Genomic DNA, 21,796 nt, shown 5'->3' on the forward strand with positions numbered 1-21,796 from the left:
AAACTACAGCAAATATCATTGAACCCAACAGAAAAAGTGATCTTATGCACTGCGGATGTATGCAGTCTATACACTAGCATACCCCATGACATGGGGATTGAAGCTATGGAATCAGCACTTCTCAACACGGACCTAGATCAAGACCTACAGTTGTTCCTTATGGAACTAATGGACTTTACTTTGTATCATAGCTATTTCAGAGTCAAAGATGAATGGTACCAACAACTCACTGGGATGGCCATGGGTAATTCGGCCGCACCTGTGTATGCTAACATCTTTATGCAATGGTATGAAACACAACACATTCTCAAGAAGACATCATGGACCAACCACTTGAAAATGATAACTCGATACATTGATGATTTTTTCATCATTTGGACCGACACGGAAGAGACATTGAGAACAGAACTCACTAAGTTCAACGCTATTGACCAACGAATCCAACTAACCTGGGATATTTCAGACATTTCTGTTAACTTCCTAGATGTGAAAATATCAGTAACCCCACATGGATTCATCACAGACCTTTATGTCAAACCCACTGACAGGAACAATATGTTACTACATTCGAGTTTCCACGAACCGAATTTGATACGGAATCTACCATACTCCCAGATGGCAAGAGTTATAAGGATTACCTCCGACACAACTATTCTTAAGCACAGACTCACAGAGATGACGAACAAATTTACAAACAGAGGTTACCCAAAATCCCTAGTTGAAGAAACCAAAAGTAGGATCGAAAACATGGACAGACTAAACTTTTAACTCCCACAACACAAACAGAGCAATCACGGACAGTGATGGTGTCCAAATATTCCACAACCAGTAAAAAATTCAAACAGATCATTATGAAACATTGGACAATCCTAAACATAGAACCGGACTTCAGAAACTCATTTAGCCAACCACCACTATTTGCCTTCACTAGGGCAAAGAACTTGGGAGAAATCCTACAACAAAAACCCAATGAAATCGTAACATATACTGGAACCAAACCTTGTCTAAATTGCGGCAACTGCAATAACATTATAAGAGGAAACATTATCCATCATCCGAGACAAGGTAATCCCATCAAACGTAAGGTGAACGCAACCTGTGATACTAGCAACCTGATATATGGCATAAAATGTCCTTGTGGGATGATGTATATCGGTAAAACTGAACGACGAATCAAGGTGCGCCTTACGGAACACAAGTCCAACATCCGACTTAAAAACTTGAAATCAGCATTATCTGCACACTTTGTTGAAACTCAACACAATGTCTCTCAAATCAAGTTTATTATCCTTGAGACTGTATTGAAACAAGAAGGGAGAGACAACAACAAATATCTCCTAAGGAGAGATGTGGAAAATTAATACAGTTTGGTGAACATTATCTACGCCATCTTGCCTTTCTCCGATGCCACACTTTCCGTCATGCACATCTGCCATATTTTAGCCGTCACGATCAGAATCACCCTCACGTAAGACCCCCCACACCGGTCATTCCCACTCTCACATGCCTTGCGCATAGGCAGCAACCATTTTGAGCATCATGGTCTCCCGGCCCCTCGCTGATAGCCAGCGCGTCTCTCTCTCTCTCTCCTAAACCTCGCAAACATCCCCCGCACGTTGACAACCCCCGCTCTCTCATGCCTTGGGTCATAAACCCCTCTTCAGCGCAGCTCCGCCACAGAATCCCATCCTGTTGCCAGCGCGACACCTCCCTTCATTCCTTTCATGGTCTCAGATCCTTTTGATGCAAACCCCCTTTTCCTGTGTCCCCGTTTGTCTTCCTTATTCCCAGGCCGCCACCTGGCCCTGCGGATACTGTTTATTACCCCGTACAGTAGGAAGCTTCCCCTCCCCATCAAAAGACCCTCGAGCCGATCAAAGCCCCCACCCTATGAGATCCGATCAACCCCATGCATTCCGTGAATCGGCGGAATGCCCTGCTGCGCGACAATCATCACCTGTTGTGACCGGGGTGGGGAATTCAACTGTAAATGTATGTGGGAACGGGCCTGAAGGGGAGATTCCGAGGATGTTCTTTCAAATATCAAAGTGTTGCGAGAATGTGTTACGGGCAATAAAGGTCATAAACCCTAGTATAAGAGGCCAGGCCTCAGAAATGTGGTTAGAGCACCTCGTGACGATACTTGCTGTCTGAATTGATGTGTTCTCCTCCGGAGGGAATAAAATCCTCGTTTCCTGCCTTCCAGTCTCCAGCGCCTGCTTCTTCATTGATTAATATTGGTGGGTCATAGAGGCGACACCGCCGGGCAACATAAAAGGGTCTTTGGTTACTGGTTGTCTTTGAACCCCTTTTTTTACAGAGAGAACTACTGGATTCACAAATTATCAACCCAAAAACCGATGGGTTTAAACGAAAGAATTGAATTGTCTTGTTACCTTTAAATTAATTGCTCCGTATCTGATCTTGTTGCTATTGTGCATGTTCCCATCACTAATGTACTTTGATCACACATACCCCCGTTTTTCTACTTGTCCCCGTCACATCCCACATTAGCTACACAGCTAGCTCACCGTACTTTTCCACCCTCACTTTCCGAGTTCGATCCCACACCCATTTTTCCTATTTTACAATTTTTTCCGATCTTTTTCTTTTTTCCTGCACTCCCAATTAATGCCAGCCACCCCCTTTCACATCATAGCGCATATCCCCAACCTTGCCGTAATCCACCCTGTATCATCCCTCAATAATATCTCAGACACCCACAGTCTTTTTTCCATGTTTTCAACACATGACCGATCACGTGACACTCCACTTTTGAAATAACTAAACGCGGCAAGCGATTGTCTGTGCCGGCGTTTCGCGGAGACGAGTACCGGACCGGAATACCTTATCCACCAACCTTCAGGTTAGTTCACATCACCCCCCAGCCCCATCTTCTGAGTGCGCTACGTAGCACTCGGGTAACACGCGCTAACCATCTTTTCCGTCGATTTTTGTAGATCCCACACCAGCTCCCCGTGACAGGCATGTAAGTGACACGCCGACCTGCCCACCTTTTCCTTTGCATGCAACCACACCGGGTCACCCTTTCACACGTTGGACATGAGCATGCAATTTTGCACTTTTCGTTTTAGTTCGAGTAGCCTGTATATTGTTCTGTGAAATGGTCAACTTGTATCACAACAGTTACAGGCATTGTTTATTTACGTACATATTTAGTATCCACACTAATGTTTGTTTATATCATTGTTTTTAGTGTCATTTCCCTGATGAAGGGCATGTCATCTAATGCCCGAAATGCATTGGACACGTTTGAAATACAGTGCCTGATTTACATATTGCTGACAATGATTCTGAAGAAATAAGAACCTATGTTCCAATAATTAAGAACTCGATCTTGAAATATAATAAAATACATAAACGAAGAAGATTGAATGAAAGTCATTTTTTTGACCCAAGGAATGACGACCATGTGTGTGCCAGCGAAGGGATGAAACTGTGAATGAAGGCAGCATGAGTTATAGTTACCTTGGTGCACGAGTCATAGTAACTTGAGATAACTATAACTGGTGAATGTCAGTGTTTTTGTCTGTTTAAAGCGGTATGTTTTAACCAAACTGTAACATCACTAAATTTTGGGTTTTTTCCTGTGGAAATAAATAAATATATATATATATATATATATATACACACACACAAAGAAATATAAAACTTATATAGACCCGCTTCGTGGATTTCTCTAAAACTTTTAATTATTTCAACTGAAATCTATTATGGAAAAAGTTCATTAACTGGGATAATCCCACAAATTTATTAGATGCAATTCAGCTGTTATATACTAACAATTGGGCCAAGGTCAAACTTGGACAAAACAACGGATTGACAGATAAAATCTGAATAAAAAGAGGCCTGAAGCAAGGCTGAGTTTTAGCACCAATTCTTTTAAATCTTTCTCTGGCAGATCTTTGCACTTATTCAGAGACAGCCAATTCCCACCCTTTCAAGTCTGGCGGAGATAAAAGTGACCTCATTACAATACGCCAATGATTTTATCCTGTTGAACCTAACTGGGATTGGACTGTAAGGGTTACTTAACTATCTACACCTTAACTGCACTGAAAACAAAATGGCTATTAACTTCACAAAAACACAGGTCATAATTTTCGCCAACTATTTAACATATTGTCTGCACCTTCAGAAGTATCCTGGTTTAATGCTATCACAATAATGCACTTTAAAAGTCTTTACATGACCATATCAGTATACAAATTTGGAAAGGGCGAATAAGAGGGGTGTGAACTCATACTAATTAAATATTTTCGGCTCAAGGTGGTTTTGCACGAACACGTTCACACTTTAACATGGATAAAGGCAGGAAAAAGAATGGACTTCAACAACCAGGAGTTGGCCTAACGGCTAGGGCGCTCGACCTCGTAACTGAGGAACTGGGTTTGAGTCTCGGTAATGACGCTAAACATCCTGTGATTCTGGGCAAATCACTTAATCTCCTCGTGCCTAACAAAAAATAAATGAATGTGTCCTCATGTAACGTGACTGGTGCTATGTAAAGCGCTGAGATACCCGATCCGGGTCAAGTTCGCGCTATATAAAACTCTGCAGAAAAAAAAACCCCGATCAAGCCAATATATCGGAGTTGATTTTAATGAATATCCCAATATGCAAGCATCAGCTTTTTTTGAAATTATTTTATTCTTTGTATTTTAAACTGAAACTGTTCAAAATTATATTTTAACGCTAGAAAGAAGATGTTCATATTTAATTAATTTTGTAATCCTTATTGGACTAGCTGTGTAAAATATTAATGTTCTAATTGACTGAAATAAACTACTATGACTAATATATAACACACAAGCATATACCCTCATTCACTGAAAGTACAGTTATGGTTACGAATTAACAATTAAAATAGACTGACATTTGCAGGAAATATTGCAATTCTTAACTCCCAAGATAAATACAAAGCACACAGCAGGAGCAGACCATATGGCCAACTGCAGGGTGCCCAACCCAGGACTTTCTAGCGACAAAGAGGAGATCCAGTACTGGGTTTGCAACAAACCATGCAGGAGGACCAACAAGGGCTCATGAATCTGTGTGCGTTTATGTACCAAACCCTGGTGCCTGCAAACCTTGTGGCAAAATCATTTTTTTAAATTATTTTGAACATGGAAGGAATAAAATGACCACACCAACCTTTTCATCACCATAGCCAGGGAATGCACCCTCTGTCTCATTATGGCTACTTTATTATTTTTCAAGATGCAAGGACCAAGACACGCTTGATGTGATGGACGCTAGACAATGGTGGAAAATGCCTTTTTTTCATTTTTCTAGAGCTTCAGGGTCTAACGGCAAAAATATCTCCCATTTTTCAACACTTTCAAGACTATCACAAAACACTGTTGAAACACTAGTTTAAAAAAAAGTACTAAACAGATTTACAGGAAACCAAAGGAATGCACTTCTTTGTCCAAAGTTTAAATTTCATGCAAAGTTTGGGGTAATTATAATCAGCCTCCCTTTTCTGTAGTAGAGAACCACGATTCCTATAGCAGTTGAAATGAAAAATGTTTGACTCGTTTGTCCTCTCCCTGATTGGTCTTCACAAAACTTGTCAAGCACAACCCAAATGGGTATTTTTTTGCAGAAAGTTACCAAGAATCAAAAAAACTTTTCTTTTACGGAAACTTCAACAAAAACATAAGTACTATTGTGGTGTGCAGTATGTATGTATTTGAGACAAGATGCAAACAATGTGACATATTACTGACAAAAGCCCTCACAGATGCATGCACTGTCAAATCAGACTGAAAAGTTTATAAAAGTTTGAAAAATTACGTTGTACCACATCTGGTTCACTGCCTGTTACCTCATATCTGATCTAATCAAAAACGTAACTTTCAGTATGCTTTAAGTCAACTCACCACCAAACAGAGGTTCCGGCTCCACAAGAACTTCCTGCTTCTGTGGAATCGGTGCTCTTACATCACCATCACCACTGAAAAAGCAAGAACAAGAATCTCAATAATGTAGATAAAATCCGCAAAAACAGACGTTTGAAATCATAAATTATTAATTAGCAGGAGATACATATCATATCAAAAACATTTGCCCGTCCTACTGCATAGAGTGTTTTGGAAAATTCCCCAATATCCATGGATAAAACCAGATTGCCATCTCATAAACTTGATTCAGCTTAGAGAAAATGAATTACCATTAATTCTCAATTTCTGGACACAGACATAGGTAAGCAGATGAATAGAATAAGCACATTTATGAGTCGCATTCCATAAACGTGCGATAAGCTGTTTTTGCAGAAAGAATTATCTTTCGATATAAAGTGCTTACGCAAATGATTTAATATGCAAATGAAGGACGAGTTTACGATTGCACATGTCAAAAAGAAACTGTACGCCACATCGTAGGTTGAAGCTCAGATTACAGTTCCACAGAGCTGACTGACCTTCTGTGCGCTTTATATAAACTATGCATTATATTGCCAACAGAAGTCATGCCATCTTTTTCTTTCACCTGGCAACATTTGGCAGAGCCAGCCAAGAGTTTCTTTTGACTGGCCTGGACTGCACCCAAGAGAGATGCCGTCTGCCTCGATTGAATAGATACTGCGCAAACATAAGGTGAGCAGACACAGTGTTATACTAAAGTCTGCCTATTCAAATATGGGCAATGAAGTTCCTAGGCAGCTGTCAAAAGGGGGAGGAGAGATCAAACTTTGTACCTTAAAATTGGAAATGGCATGATTCTTTGGCAATTATCGTTTGGAAATCCGCTGGTCCTAATGGGCTCCCGCCTGAACTCTTTAAACGGTTTAACAAAAAGGGGTAACCCCGTGTCCCTCAGAACCTGGGTGTGTGTGATTAAACAAAAAGTGGTTCTGTCGGGTGGCTTAACGAATTGCTTTAAGTAAAGGCTGTGTTAGCTCATAAACTATTGAGAAGAATGATAATCAATTACATTCAAATACACCTCTCTGAGAATAGATTTAGTTCAAGGTTTTTATGTATGAAAAAATCACCATTGTAATGCACTGGAATTTCTTCATTCCAATTCAAATTCAATAACTTAAAAACATGTGAAGAGTGACTGTTGGTGAACAAAGTGAATAGTGAAACAAATTAAGTGACACTTATTTACAAATCTATACAGTATTGTACATGGGTAAGTAAGGGGGGGGGGGGGGGGGTGGATGCAAAGTCTTTGATTTTGGCGGTCAGAGTTCTGGATGAGTGCTCCAAGGACACAGATGGTTATTGCGCCTGTTCCCGGAGGTTTCTTGACCAATGTTATGCGTCGACGTTTCGACCCTTAAGTGCCCCAGTTGGTGGTCACGGCGGGTCTTTATCAAGACAGGGAAAAGGGGGGGGCCTAGAACAAAATGAGAGGGGTTTTAGGAGAGGTGTAGTCAAAGTATAAATACAATTTGAACAAGGGGAGTCCAATATACTCACAAGGGGTCTGGAATACCAGGAGGGAATTATCGCACCCTGGAGGGAAGCCTGAGGTCAATCTGGGGAAAGGTAACTGAAATGAGTACCATGCCAGTAGGAGAGGATCAAACATGGTTGCAAGGACGGTGCGAATGTGATACATGCACAGCCTGAAAATGCTGTTGGGGCCATACAGCAAGTGAGGTATTAGTCACTAGACATGCATCTATGAAAAACGCCCATTGAGGGTGAGGGCGGCTAGAGGATACTAAACAGGTGTGCTGATTGTCTGCTACGCAAGCTAAAAACAACTAGTGACTGGCATGCAGCTATGGGTCACTAGACAGGCATGTGTGATAAACGACCCGCAATAGTGAGGGCGGCCGGAAAATAATAAAAATTAAATAAGGCTCATGCATGTTTGTCACGAGCTAGAAGTAACATTTAATTGACATGCAATTATGAGATCCTGGAGAGTAGATCTAGTGCTCAGGTTCAAATCGGGCCGCCGACTGAGAACAGCATGTGATAAGCGGCTTTCAGGGCAATTATCTCGTGGTTGTGAGCACGTGCCTAAGTGCGCGATCATTGTATCAAGAAGCTTGAGGCGCGATGCCAACAGCAGTAAACAAAGTACTCGGTGACACGATATGCGATCAGCTTTCAGGGTAATTATCTCGTGGTGGTGAACCCGTGCCTGAGTGCGCGATCGTTGTATCAAGAAGCTTGAGGCGCGATGCCAACAGCAGAAAACAAAAATACTCGGTGACTCGATATGCGATCGGTTTTCAGGGTGATTATCTCCTGTTGGTGAACCGGTGCCTAAGTGCGCGATCGTTGTATCGAGAAGCTTGAGGCGCGATGCCAACAGCAGTAAACAAAGTACTCGGTGACTCGATATGCGATCGAGAACAACTAAGAGGCTCGCCTCTCCCAGCCCATGACGTTCCTATGACGTTCTAGCGCCACACCTCCATCCAACGCTCAGACGTTGCTATGGATACCGACGTGCATAACGTCCTCGCGGTCTTTGGTAGCACTGTTTGAGCTATTGCACACAGTGACAGACGGTGCTCGGCTCTTCCATTGAAAGCACTAATCTTCGTTGTCAAGGGGTAAGCACATTAGAGCTGCAACCTAATACAATGTTCTCGATCGCATATCGAGTCACCGAGTACTTTGTTTACTGCTGTTGGCATCGCGCCTCAAGCTTCTTGATACAATGATCGCGCACTTAGGCACGGGCTCACAACCACGAGCTAATTACCCTGAAAGCCGCTTATCACATGCTGTTCCCAGTCGGCGGCCCGATTTGAACCTGAGCACTAGATCTACTCTCCAGGATCTCATAATTGCAAGCCAATTAAATGTTACTTCTAGCTCGTGACAAACATGCATGAGCCTTATTTAATTTTTATTATTTTCCGGCCGCCCTCACTATCGCGGGTCATTTATCACACATGCCTGTCTAGTGACCCATAGCTGCATGCCAGTCACTAGTTGTTTTTAGCTCGCGTAGCAGACAATCAGCACGCCCGTTTAGTATCCTCTAGCCGCCCTCACCCTCACTGGGCGTTTTTCATAGATGCATGTCTAGTGACTAATACCTCACTTGCTGTATGGCCCCAACAGCATTTTCAGGCTGTGCATGTATCACATTCGCACCGTCCTTGCAACCATGTTTGATCCTCTCCTACTGGCATGGTACTCATTTTAGTAACCTTTCCCCAGATTGACTTTAGGCTTCCCTCCAGGGTGCAATAATTCCCTCCTGGGCGTCCAGACCCCGGTTGAGTATTTTGGACTCACCTTGTTCAAATTGTATTTATACTTGGACTACACCTCTCCTAAAACCCCTCTCATTTTGTTCTAGGTCCCCCCCCCCCTTTTCCCTGTCTTGATAAAGACCCGCCGTGACCACCAACTGGGGCACTTAAGGGTCGAAACGTCGACGCATAACATTGGTCAAGAAACCTCCGGGAACAGGCGCAATAACCATCTGTGTCCTTGGAGCACTCATCCAGAACTCTGACCGCCAAAATCAAAGACTTTGCATCCAACCCCCCCCCCCTTACTTACCCATGTACAATACTGTATAGATTTGTAAATAAGTGTCACTTAATTTGTTTCACTATTCACTTTGTTCACCAACAGTCACTCTTCACATGTTTTTAACAGTTATTGAATTTGAATTGGAATGAAGAAATTCCAGTGCATCACAATGGTGATTTTTTCATACATAAAAACCTTGAACTAAATCTATTCTCAGAGAGGTGTATTTGAATGTAATTGATTATCATTCTTCTCAATAGTTTATGCGCTAACACAGCCTTTACTTAAAGCAATTCGTGAACTCTTTAAACAGCACGGGCACTTTTTAGCACACATCTCCTGCAGATGTATCTCGAAGCGCGGGAAAGGGGGGCACTTCCCGAAGATTTGAGGACTGCCACTATCGTGGTGATACCCAAGGAGGGGCGACCCCCAAAGCAGTGTGGTTCGTAGAGGCCCATTTCCCTCATAAATGTGGAGATGAAGATCTTGATCTAAAACACAAGAAAGTCCCTAATTGTCGGAAAATGTCCTCTGTCAAGGCCCCTTATGTCAAAAGGGCACACCTTGACTTGAAAGACACTATTATAGGTCTAACATAGTCCTTAATATCAACCGGACCACAACTAATATACAGACAACAACCAGATTCAATTAGATACTCAGGGTCTAAGAAATAAAGTAAAAATTCAAAGAATTTGAGCTACCCTTCATTTAATACAGATAAATAGAGATAACCCCACGACAACCATGGAGGGAGAACATTGACAATAGAGATTAATTGGATAAATAATGATGGTTCTATGGCCCGAAGAAAAAATACAAAAAAATACGTATTGATGGAGAGAATCCCGTCCAAAGACGTAATAATTCTCCTATAATAAGGCACAAAAAAACATGGATAGAATCCCGTCCAAATGTGTAATAATTCTTCTATAATAGGGCACAAAAAACAGGGAGAGAATCCCGTCCAAAACACGAAACAATTTTCCTTTATATGGCACAATCATACACATAAGGGAGAAGGGATCCAAATATATGAATAAGCTACACTGTACTCACTATCATCAATATGGCGAAACCCATTAATATTTAACCTATGTTCAATTGTGTAATTAGGGTAACACAATGACATAAGCCTCGGGAGTAATAGCGCATTGCAGTTCCCATCCCAAAATGGCCGTCGTGATTAGAATCATAATGAATTGGGATATATTCTTTCCCATTTGAAAATGGGCGCTCACTTCGAGGCGATTGGAAACGCCTCTATCAACGTGTGCGGCTCACGTCTCATCTTAAAATGACCATTGTAGTATATATGATCAAAATATGTTTTCATAAAAATTATTCGTAAAATTACTTTTCTTTTTCAAGAACACCGTAGAACATTTATATATTCATATATTTACAATATACACTATACTAAATACGCAAAATGATTAGAATGGTATAATATTAATAAGAAAATGTTGGGATAACATTTCCCTTCCGAGAATAGCCGACCCGTATCACGTGACCGGAATAAGTTTAGCCTTTGACCCGGAGACGGTAAATAAAAACAGACCCGGGGCACCCTTCACCGATATCCCGGACGCTGTATCAGGAAGAAGATGACAGGGAGGCCGCTGGTCGTTATGCAGGTAAGCCGACAGGCTGCGAATTGGCCACTCTAGATACAATCGCCATCGTACCCTCCCGCGATTGGGTTAATGGTGCAACCCGCATCTGATAGAAACAAACTCTTTTTTAAAAAACTTTAAAGATAGGATATTGCGGTAATAAACAAAACTCATTTCTTGTGTATAGACAGCTAGCAGGACTAAACAGATCATGACTGACAAGGCTGAGGCTTTTCTGTACAAATCAGTCCTTGCGACAATGAGATTTTGGGGAAGTCTTTGGGTTATATATTTAAAAAAACTCCCAAACACGTTTCAAACTCAGAACTTTAAATATATGTATAATGGAGCCGACTTTGCGGTTTCCGTGCATGCCGGTTTGGCGGTCTTCGTGCACGCTAAATGATGAACCTTGGGGGTGCTTTTACACATATATCCCCTATCTGGGTATTGACTGTAATACCGGATATAATATGTAATAGACCATGAACAGAGTGAGTATCCTCACGCGAAACGACAATCCGTCACAACACGCCCGGGAAGGATGGTGAGGGTGATTATACGCATATACCCCCCATCGTAGTATTCACCTTTTACGTGATGTACAGCATAATAGAACACAAGTGGAGTGTATATTTTTGCTTTAAACGGAAATCGGACACAACGTGGAGGAAGGCTAAAAATCCCCCTCATGACCCATAAAGTAATAAAATAAAATAAAAATTAAGAATAGACGCTATCCCTCATAGAGATTTGAGGAGAACTATAATCATAACCGTAACCATGGTATTCTGTGTTTAATAGATAATTTGAATGTAAAGGAAGGAAAGCAAGAAGAATAAAAGCAGACACATAAAGTCGGAAGCGGGAGGACGGAATCATAGCCCCTCCAGACCCCATGAGGTGACTCTATACTTCAAAACGAAAGGTATTACAATATGTATACATAAAGAATATTGATCTTCTTGACCATAATTAGAAGACTTACCCTACCAACAAAATGGCATTGTGTGTATTTCTGTCTACCTCTAGTTGAAGTGTGCATAACCAATCTATCCAAACGGTGGTCATCCCTGGTGCAGCAAACCTTTCTCGTGCATAATCATCTGGATAAAGGTATGATGGCATGTAAATCAAATCATAGAAGTAGATCAATGATGTTAAAGGATTAGACGATGAAGGTCATGTGAGAATAATTTTATCTTTGTAGGTGGAAATATTTTATGATACGGAAAAATATACCTCTAATGGATTAAGAAATAGAGGTTTAATACAGATTATATATCAATATCTGTCTCGCTTGATACGCAAGGTATGTAAACATCCAGATTGTAAACAAAGGCAATCTTTGGGTTAACGTGTATTAGACACCTATAACTTTGAGCATACTTTTCATACTGTAAGAACAATAGAGATGACACCAGTGATCTAAATAATGCTTTGTTTTGATAATGCGAAAAGGTCGGAATGTGTTAGATCCTTGATTGTCATAATTTTGCACAATATAATAAAATGGAGACTAAACAAAGTCGGTCAGTATAAAATCTGTAAAGTGACAGTAAGGATAACAGGAAAGACATCTAAAGGCATCGCGTAAAAGTGATACTATAGAACCTGTTTGAACCAGAAAAAGTATGTGTCTGTTTTTTGATAAAAAGGTATAAATGATGTAATTAATTGGTTATTATCACTCGAGGTCTTGGAGCTATAAGTCTTAAACAATGTGTAACTGTGGCATTCTTTTTTTAGTGATTTTTAAAAACCGTCCTGAAGAAGGTGTGACTAACCCGTCAAGACACCGAAACGCCGCGTCGACTCTTTGGTTTTTATATATAATGTTTTGTATGATTATGTAATATGCAATGTGATGTACTGTAATGTGATGATTTTTAATAAAATTACTGTTTTTAAGGCATACAAATATAAGGAAATTTCTTTGAATGCCACAAGACTTATATTTTAATTTTAGATTTTTTAACTTTATTTCTTAGACCCTGAGTATCTAATTGAATCTGGTTGTTGTCTGTATATTAGTTGTGGTCCGGTTGATATTAAGGACTATGTTAGACCTATAATAGTGTCTTTCAAGTCAAGGTGTGCCCTTTTGACATAAGGGGCCTTGACAGAGGACATTTTCCGACAATTAGGGACTTTCTTGTGTTTTAGATCACTTCACCCTGTCCCATATTGGCACATAGGGCATCTCCCTTCTTTTTCTTGAGATGAAGATCTTGGCCAGAATTCTGGCCAACAGATTGACCATGGTCATTACAGGACTTATTCATAGGGACCAGTTGGGCTTATGCCTCACAGGTCGACGAGACTCAATCTCAGACGGGTCTCCAACTGGTTGGAGTTGGTGCAACATAGGACCGACCCCCATCTCATATTATCCCTCGATGCAGAGAAGGCATTCGACACGGTTCACTTGCCGTTTCTTATGGCAGTACTAGAGAGACTGGGATTTGGTCCCGAGTTCATGAGATGGATAGCTCTTCTTTTATGAAGGACCGTTAGCCAGGATCAGAGTCAACGGGGTGAGGTCCAGTAAATTCGCGATGGAACGGGGTACTAGACAAGGTTGCCCCCTGTCACCTCTCCTACCCGCAATAGTCCTGGAACCCCTGGCTTGCGTCATACGCGCACACCCACACATAAGCGGTTTCGGGTCACTGATAAGGACAAACTGGATGAGCACATTTCGCTGTAAGCAGAAGACATACTGCTGTATGTCACACGCCGTGCAATAACGCTTCCTAATATTATAGAGAGCTGCGAGGACTATGGTAGGTATGCGGGGTATATAAATAACTGGGAGAAGTCAAGTGTATACCCGGTAGGACGTGAGGTCGAACATAGTATTTATTCCAGCCAACTACAGGTTGCAGCAACCGGGATAAAATACTTAGGTATCCACATTACACTAGACCGGCAACTGGCGCGGGAATGCAATTTGTATAGAGTATTGGGGGAATTCCGTTTAGATGCAGACCAATGGGCCGCCCTACCTCTAACACTGCTTGGAAGAGCTGCGCTCGTCAAAATGGTAACCCCCCCTAAGTTTTTATACATCATGCAAAACACCTACCATCCAATACCAGAAGAGGTGTTCAGTAAAATTTATGACATTCTAAGGAATTTTCTCTGGGGAGGGAAGCCCCCCAGGGTGGCACTGGGGAAGCTTTTATGTATTCAGTATAGCGGTGGCATTTCCCTGCCGGATCTACGGGCTTACTATTGGGCGGCTCACCTGATAGTAATTAATGAATGGGCCTTTGGGGAAAAGATCATGCAACATATGCGCTTGAGCACACACAGGTCATGCACAGGCCATACACGCACTACCTTTACGGTGAGAAGTGTGTTGCAAAACTGCTACCGGCCACACAAATAGCGGTAACGGCATGGAAAAAGGCGGAGAGGCGCTTGAAGTGGGAAGACCGGGTTACTAAGGAAACCCCACTTTGGGTGGGAACACGACTTAAGAAATGTCTCAAGTTGAAAGGTTTTCAGAAGTGGGATCTGGTGGGTATCTCCCAGCTCAAGAATATAGTATATCGTAAAGAGTTGGTGACGTTCCCGCACCTCCAGCTAGAATATGATATGAACATGACAACACTTTAAGGGCTAGATGTAGGTAAACTACATTTACCGAATCTAAAATACCAAATTTTACTGATTCGTTATTTTAGAATCGGTAAATGCTATGTAGGTAATTACTAGGTAAGTATTACCGAATCAGTAGGATTCGGTATTTACCGAATCGGTAAATAAAGATTTGGTAAATCCCATTAATTCCTATAGGCCAATAGGAATGAATGGGAATTACCGAATCTGTATTTACCGATTTGGTAAAAGGAGGGAAACATTCAAGGGTGGTAGGGTGTCACTTTGACACCCTGTTGAACCCCTGAATTGTGCATGGGTGCACATGTGGCACACATACATGCCCTTCTGCCACATGGCACGGTTATTAAATGCAAAAAATTGCTTTTTTAGGGTTTTCGTAATTTACCACCAACTTGTAGTTGGTAGTAAATAACGAATCCTTACAGCTGAAAAGCACTCACTTGAGTGCTTCCTACATTTCAGATTCGGTAATTTACCGAATCGGTATTTAAGAATTCGGTAATTTACCGAAATCTTAAATACCGATTCGGTAAATTACCGAATCTGAAATGTAGCCACCTACATCACAAATGCCTAATACGGGTCGGTAACGGCTGAAATTCGGTAATTAGGGTTCCTACATCTGGCCCCAAGTATCTGCAGCTGAGGCATGCCTGGCGAGCGCAACGTATTGATATGGAGGGCCTCCCAGAATATGCTCCATTAGGAGGGAGACTTTTGTTGGGCAACATAGGAGGGAAAGCGGTCTCATGGACCTACAGGACAATTATGAACAACACACCTGACCCCCTACGAAAATTGAGAATGCATTGGGAGGGGATAATTTGCTTAAACACAACATTATATCAAAAGGGAATACTTTCTTGCAAAACCAACTGATCAAACCTTTATGGAATGCGACTTGTGCATGTGTGTGTTACATCTCTGCATCACCGCTGTACTTCTGGTGTCTTTGGCTTGTCTCTTTGAAGCTTAGCAATGCTCTATTCTCTACATGTCTACTGCTCTACAAGGCCTAATCTCCCACCTATCCTTTGCCTCTGCGCTACTTTAGCTGCATATTTTCTCAGAGATGTGTTCTTGCAATGAAGGTCTGCAACTTTCAATTTATGCTTTGTCTGATTCTAGTCCTCTATTCTGCCAAAGCTTTTGTCTGTTTCCATTCCTCCAGGTCCTGTCTGAATTCCTACTTTCTATTCTACTAGCTTAGGCCTATATTTCTCCTTTAACACGTACATCTGTACACGTGTTCCCGCTGACGGTTGCTTTGACATGAGTCTGCCCACTTAATTTTTTTTATTTTTTTATTTTTTGTAACATTCACCCCTGTAGTCGAATTTTTTTTTTTGGGGGGGGGGGGGGGGGGGGGGATGTATTTATTTGCATTTTCTTGGTCACGGACCACGGCGAGTATACAAAACATCTTGATTCAGCTTTCTTTACAGATATAGCGAAATCATACAATATTAGCATGGAAATAATCAAAAGTAACAGAAAATTGCCTGTCAACGTAATCCCTCCTCCCTCCTCCCCCCTCCTGCATATCACGCCAATTCCCTGAACTACTGTGAGTCTTTGAGTGTCAAACCATAATAGGTAAGCCATGGCTTCCATATTTTCCAAAATTTCTTCGCGCACACCCAGGGCCATTTCCCAGATCTGGACTGGGAAATGGCCCTGATGCACCCCGGGGAGGTGGCCATTAGATCTAGGCTGCGATCGATCCAGTTTAAATATTTACACAGAATGTACTATGATAGAGCTCGACTGTATAAGATGGGTACAGCGGAGTCCCTCAAATTGCTTGAAATGTAAAACTATGGAAGGAACCTTCTTCCACACTGTATGGGGATGCACACAGGCACATTTATATTGGGGCAAACTTCTGAAGGAATTAGAACTTATATTGAATGCACAAATACCGCAGACCCGTATTCATTCTGTTGGGTATTCCCACAGAGATGGACCTCCCTAAAGTAAAACTGACGTTCCTTCAACTGGGTCTGGTTGTGGCCAAAAGAGACATGGCAAAGGCCTGGGGAGCGACGAGTAATCCGACACTGGAGGAATGGCGGAAGGGGATGGACATGTACATGCTGGGAGAGAAAACAACGTACAAAGCGAGGGGGTGCCCTAAGAAATTTTGGAAAATATGGAAGCCATGGCTTACCTATTATGGTTTGACACTCAAAGACTCACAGTAGTTCAGGGAATAGGCGTAATATACAGGGAGGGGGGGGAAGGATGGAGGAGGGAGGAGGGAGGAGGGAGGAGGGATTCCGTTGACAGGCAATTTTCGTTACTGTTGATTATTTCCAAGCTAATATTGTATGATTTCGCTAGATCTGTAAAGAAAACTGAATCAAGATGTTTTGTATACTCGCCGTGGTCTTGTAATGTGATCATGAAAATGCTAATAAATACATTCCCAAAAACAAAAAAAACAACAAAGAAAAAAATCAACTACAGGGGTGAATGTTACAAAAAATAAAAAAAATTAAGTGGGCAGACTCATGCCAAAGCAACTGTCAGCAGGAACATGTGTACAGATGTACGTGTTAAAGGAGAAATACAGGCATAAGTTAGTAGAATAGAAAGTATGAATTCAGACAGGACCTGGAGGAATGGACAGGACCTGGAGGAATGGAAAGAGACAAAAGCTTTGGTAGAATAGAGGACTAGAATTAGACAAAGCCGAAATTGAAAGTTGCAGACCTTCATTGCAAGAACACATCTCTGAGAAAATATGCAGATAAAGTAGCGCAGAGGCAAAGGATAGGTGGGAGATTAGACCTTGTAGAGCAGTAGACTTGTAGAGAATAGAGCATTGCTAAGCTTCAAAGAGACAAGACAAAGACACCGAAAGTACAGCGGTGATGCAGAGATGTAACAAACACCTGCACAAGTCGCATTCCATAAAGGTTTGATTAGTTGGTTTTGCAAGAAAGTATTCCCTTTTGATATATGTTGTGTTTAAGCAAATGCCGATTAAATATGAAAATGTATGACATATTTACGATTGCACATGCAAAAAAGAAACTGTACTCCACATTGCAAATTGAAGCTCAGATTCCAGTTTCACGGGCTGACTGACCTTCTGCGCACTTTATATAAACGTTGTCCTATATTGCTACTATATTGCCGACAGAAGCTATGTCGTCTTTTTCTTTTCGTCCAGCAACATGCTCAAAATAAACCTAGAATGAAGTTTGTACTTCACAATATTTATTTCGTTCCATTCTAATTTAGGTGTCTCTAAGCAGATTGCGTATTGCCTAGATGGCACATTTTCAATGCTTGGGGGCAAATAGGAGAACTCAACCTGTTATAGATCAGATCAACATGCCAACTACTGGCTGGCAATCTAACGAAATGCCAGATAATATATTAGTGAGTTAAATCCCCTGTCAAACTATTACAAAGCTACACAGTTGAAGATATTTATACAAATATTATACATTAAAGGAAAGCCCATACTCTACCCCAAAGAGAAGCTTCAGTACTTTTTTTTACATTTATTTTTAGGTCTCGCCTGAGCCAGCGCATGCGTTGAACATGCAAGACATTTAGTGAGTAGGTTTTAGAAATCAGACCACAAGCTTTTGCTTGTGGCCTAAAGGTATGGTTACGCGCGCGGCAAGCGCACAGTCGCCATCTAGCTTTCCTCGCGGCACCCTTACAGCGCGCGATCAGGCACCATCTTACTTTCCTCTTGCTTGCTCTCCCAAGAGCCTCGCTACGCCCCGACCCCACCACAGACAGCGTCTCGCGGCCGCACGTTTTGTTTCCTTCCCTTTCCTGCCCATGCGTGCCTCCCAATTGTCTGTATTATTTCCTGCAGCCATTTCACTCTTTCTATCTCTGCCAGTAATAGGGTCCTCGTCTCTAATTTCTCCAGTCACATCTCCTCTTGTATCTACAACAGATTTCAGCTAAGAAACATTTGGAAAATTGGCAGTTTTCTGAACTTTTGATGCGTCTCTGCCCGTAGTCCTGGCCGCATGTCCCCTCTTCCTCCGCTCTCGTTGTCTCTCGGTCACCCTCATCGCCCAATTCTGGCTGTCCTACTGTCCTCTGCCTTGTCTCAACCTGCTCTGATGCCCCTAGAACTTCTCTCTGCTTACTATTTTGCCATTTGTGCGCTCTCTGCCCGTTTCCTGGACCATTGCCCCCTTGGTTTGCCCCTCCATGGTCTTTGTCCGAGCTCCATGTATGATGTACCCTCCCTCTCTGTCCGTTCTTTTGGGGCCTTGTCCCCTTTCTATCCGCTGCCATCCTGCTTTGTCCCCTTGTCCTCTCCCTGGCCCCGTATTCTCTCTCGGTCCGCTTCTTGGTCCTTTGTCCCCTTCCCCATTCTGCTTCCTGGGGTTTGTCACAGCTCTTTGCCAGCTCCTCAACCCAGAGGCTTCTCCGTCTATCTGTTCTTAGTCCCGTCCTCTCTCAGTTTTGCCCCAGTCTCTGTCGTCTGCCGTCGCACCCTGTCCACTTACTCTGCCCGCTCTTGTCGCGCCTTATCCCCGCTCTGGCCGCTCCACGGCTGTGGCATCTGCCTGGCTCTGTGGAGACTTCCGGCTTTCCCATATCAGAGTGTGTCCGAAATTATTATTTTTTCCAAACTAATCACTGCCTAAAAACCACTCTTTCCAGGGGCTGTGGAAGAGGACTCACAAATACCGACAAGCCTGTGTGTGTTTTGTTGGAGAGTCAAGCTGATTGGGTGTCACAGCAAAGATTTTTTGTTGTCTTTCTCTCTAACTTTGGTGGGGTCATCGGAGGCTTGTCATTACTTAATGGAGTCTGCAGGGTTATAACTGCTCTCAATTGTGGAAAAGTGGTACTGTATGTGTGAGAACATGGGGCTTCTTCGCTGTATGTAATACTGTCAGGGTGCTCTGCCTGCTCTTGGTAATGTGAGAGGAACTTGCCTCTCACACTCTCGCCCTCTCACACTCTCGCCCTCACTCTCGCCCTCTCCTTCTCCCTCGCCCTCTCCCTCGCCCTCTCCTTCTCCCTCGCCCTCTCCCTCGCCCTCTCCTTCTCCCTCTCCTTCTCCCTCGCCCTCTCCCTCGCCCTCTCCTTCTCCCTCGCCCTCTCCCTCGCCCTCTCCCTCGCCCTCTCCTTCTCCCTCGCCCTCTCCTTCTCCCTCGCCCTCTCCTTCTCCCTCGCCCTCTCCTTCTCCCTCGCCCTCTCCTTCTCCCTCGCCCTCTCCTTCTCCCTCGCCCTCTCCCTCGCCCTCGCCCTCTCCCTCGCCTCTCCTTCTCCTTCTCCCTCGCCCTCTCCTTCTCCTTCTCCCTCGCCCTCTCCTTCTCCCTCGCCCTCTCCTTCTCCCTCGCCCTCTCCTTCTCCCTCGCCCTCTCCTTCTCCCTCGCCCTCTCCTTCTCCCTCGCCCTCTCCTTCTCCTCGCCCTCTCCTTCTCCTTCTCCCTCGCCCTCTCCTTCTCCCTCGCCCTCTCCTTCTTCCTCGCCCTCGCCCTCTCCTTCTTCCTCGCCCTCTCCTTCTCCCTCTCCCTCTCCCCACCCTCTCTCGCCCTATTCCCCTTCTCTCTCTCGCCCTATTCCCCTTCTCTCTCTCGCCCTCTCCCCCTTCTCTCTCTCACCCTCTCCCCCTTCTCTCTCTCTCGCCCTCTCCCCCTTCTCTCTCTCTCGCCCTCTCCCCCTTCTCTCTCTCTCGCCCTCTCCCCCTTCTCTCTCTCTCGCCCTCTCCCCCTTCTCTCTCTCTCGCCCTCTCCCCCTTCTCTCTCGCCCTCTCCTTCTCTCTCTCGCCCTCTCCTTCTCTCTCTCGCCCTCTCCTTCTCTCTCTCGCCCTCTCCTTCTCTCTCTCGCCCTCTCCTTCTCTCTCTCGCCCTCTCCTTCTCTCTCTCGCCCTCTCCTTCTCTCTCTCGCCCTCTCCTTCTCCTTCTCTCTCTCGCCCTCTCCTTCTCCTTCTCCTTCTCTCTCTCGCCCTCTCCTTCTCCTTCTCTCTCTCTCTCTCGCCCTCTCCTTCTCTCTCTCGCCCTCTCCTTCTCTCTCTCGCCCTCGCCCTCTCCTTCTCTCTCTCGCCCTCGCCCTCTCCTTCTCTCTCTCGCCCTCGCCCTCTCCTTCTCTCTCTCGCCCTCTCCTTCTCTCTCGCCCTCTCCCTCTCTCTCTCGCCCTCTCCTTCTCTCTCTCTCGCCCTCTCCTTCTCTCTCTCTCGCCCTCTCCTTCTCTCTCTCTCGCCCTCTCCTCCTCTCTCTCGCCCTCTCCTCCTCTCTCTCGCCCTCTCCTCCTCTCTCTCGCCCTCTCCTCCTCTCTCTCGCCCTCTCCTCCTCTCTCTCGCCCTCTCCTTCTCTCTCTCGCCCTCTCCTTCTCTCTCTCGCCCTCTCCTTCTCTCTCTCTCCTTCTCTCTCTCGCCCTCTTCCCCCTCGCCCTCTCCCCCTCGCCCTCTCCCCCTTCTCTCCCTCGCCCTCTCCCCCTTCTCTCCCTCGCCCTCTCCCCCTTCTCTCTCTCTCCCTCTCACCCTTCTCTCTCGCCCTCTCACCCTTCTCTCTCTCGCCCTCTTACCCTTCTCTCTCTCTCGCCCTCTTACCCTTCTCTCTCTCTCGCCCTCTCACCCTTCTCTCTCTCGCCCTCTCACCCTTCTCTCTCTCTCGCCTTTTCACCCTTCTCTCGCCTTTTCACCCTTCTCTCTCTCGCCTTCTCTCTCTCTCGCCTTCTCATCCTTCTCTCTCTCGCCTTCTCATCCTTCTCTCTCTCGCCTTCTCATCCTTCTCTCTCTCGCCTTCTCATCCTTCTCTTTCTCTCTCTTCTCTGGTGGACTTCATCAAATCGTTTACCTGGCCTTGTGTTGAAAAGGAAGGGTACTTTAGTGCTAAACTACCACTATGAGAGGAGTCAAGGAGTCTAAAACTCATTTTAATTGACCATCGCAGCCCATCAACTTCTGAATATTTTTTTGAACAACAATGAACCCTCTCCAAATGCAACAATTTATGCAGCACATGCATAAGAAAAGGATACTACAAAGCAGAAGGTAGGAAATAAAACCAGCATTGGCATAGCCGAAAGGTCTGGCTTTTGGGACCTAATAAGTATTTAGTTATGCAGCACA

General features: G+C 43.9%; 1 protein-coding gene across 1 annotated transcript in view; it reads right to left on the minus strand.

Moving 5' to 3' along the window:
* UBXN7 (UBX domain protein 7) overlaps window positions 1–21,796 on the minus strand; it is a 684,054-nt gene that overhangs the window by 582,970 nt on the left and 79,288 nt on the right. Inside the window, exon 3 of the mRNA XM_086943995.1 lies at window positions 5,907–5,980. Coding sequence (XP_086800121.1) covers window positions 5,907–5,980 — 74 coding nt within the window. The remainder of the gene's footprint in view (window positions 1–5,906; window positions 5,981–21,796) is intronic.

Source organism: Lissotriton vulgaris, chromosome 11 (genome assembly GCF_964263255.1).
Source record: "Lissotriton vulgaris chromosome 11, aLisVul1.2, whole genome shotgun sequence".
Lineage (NCBI taxonomy): Eukaryota > Metazoa > Chordata > Amphibia > Caudata > Salamandridae > Lissotriton > Lissotriton vulgaris.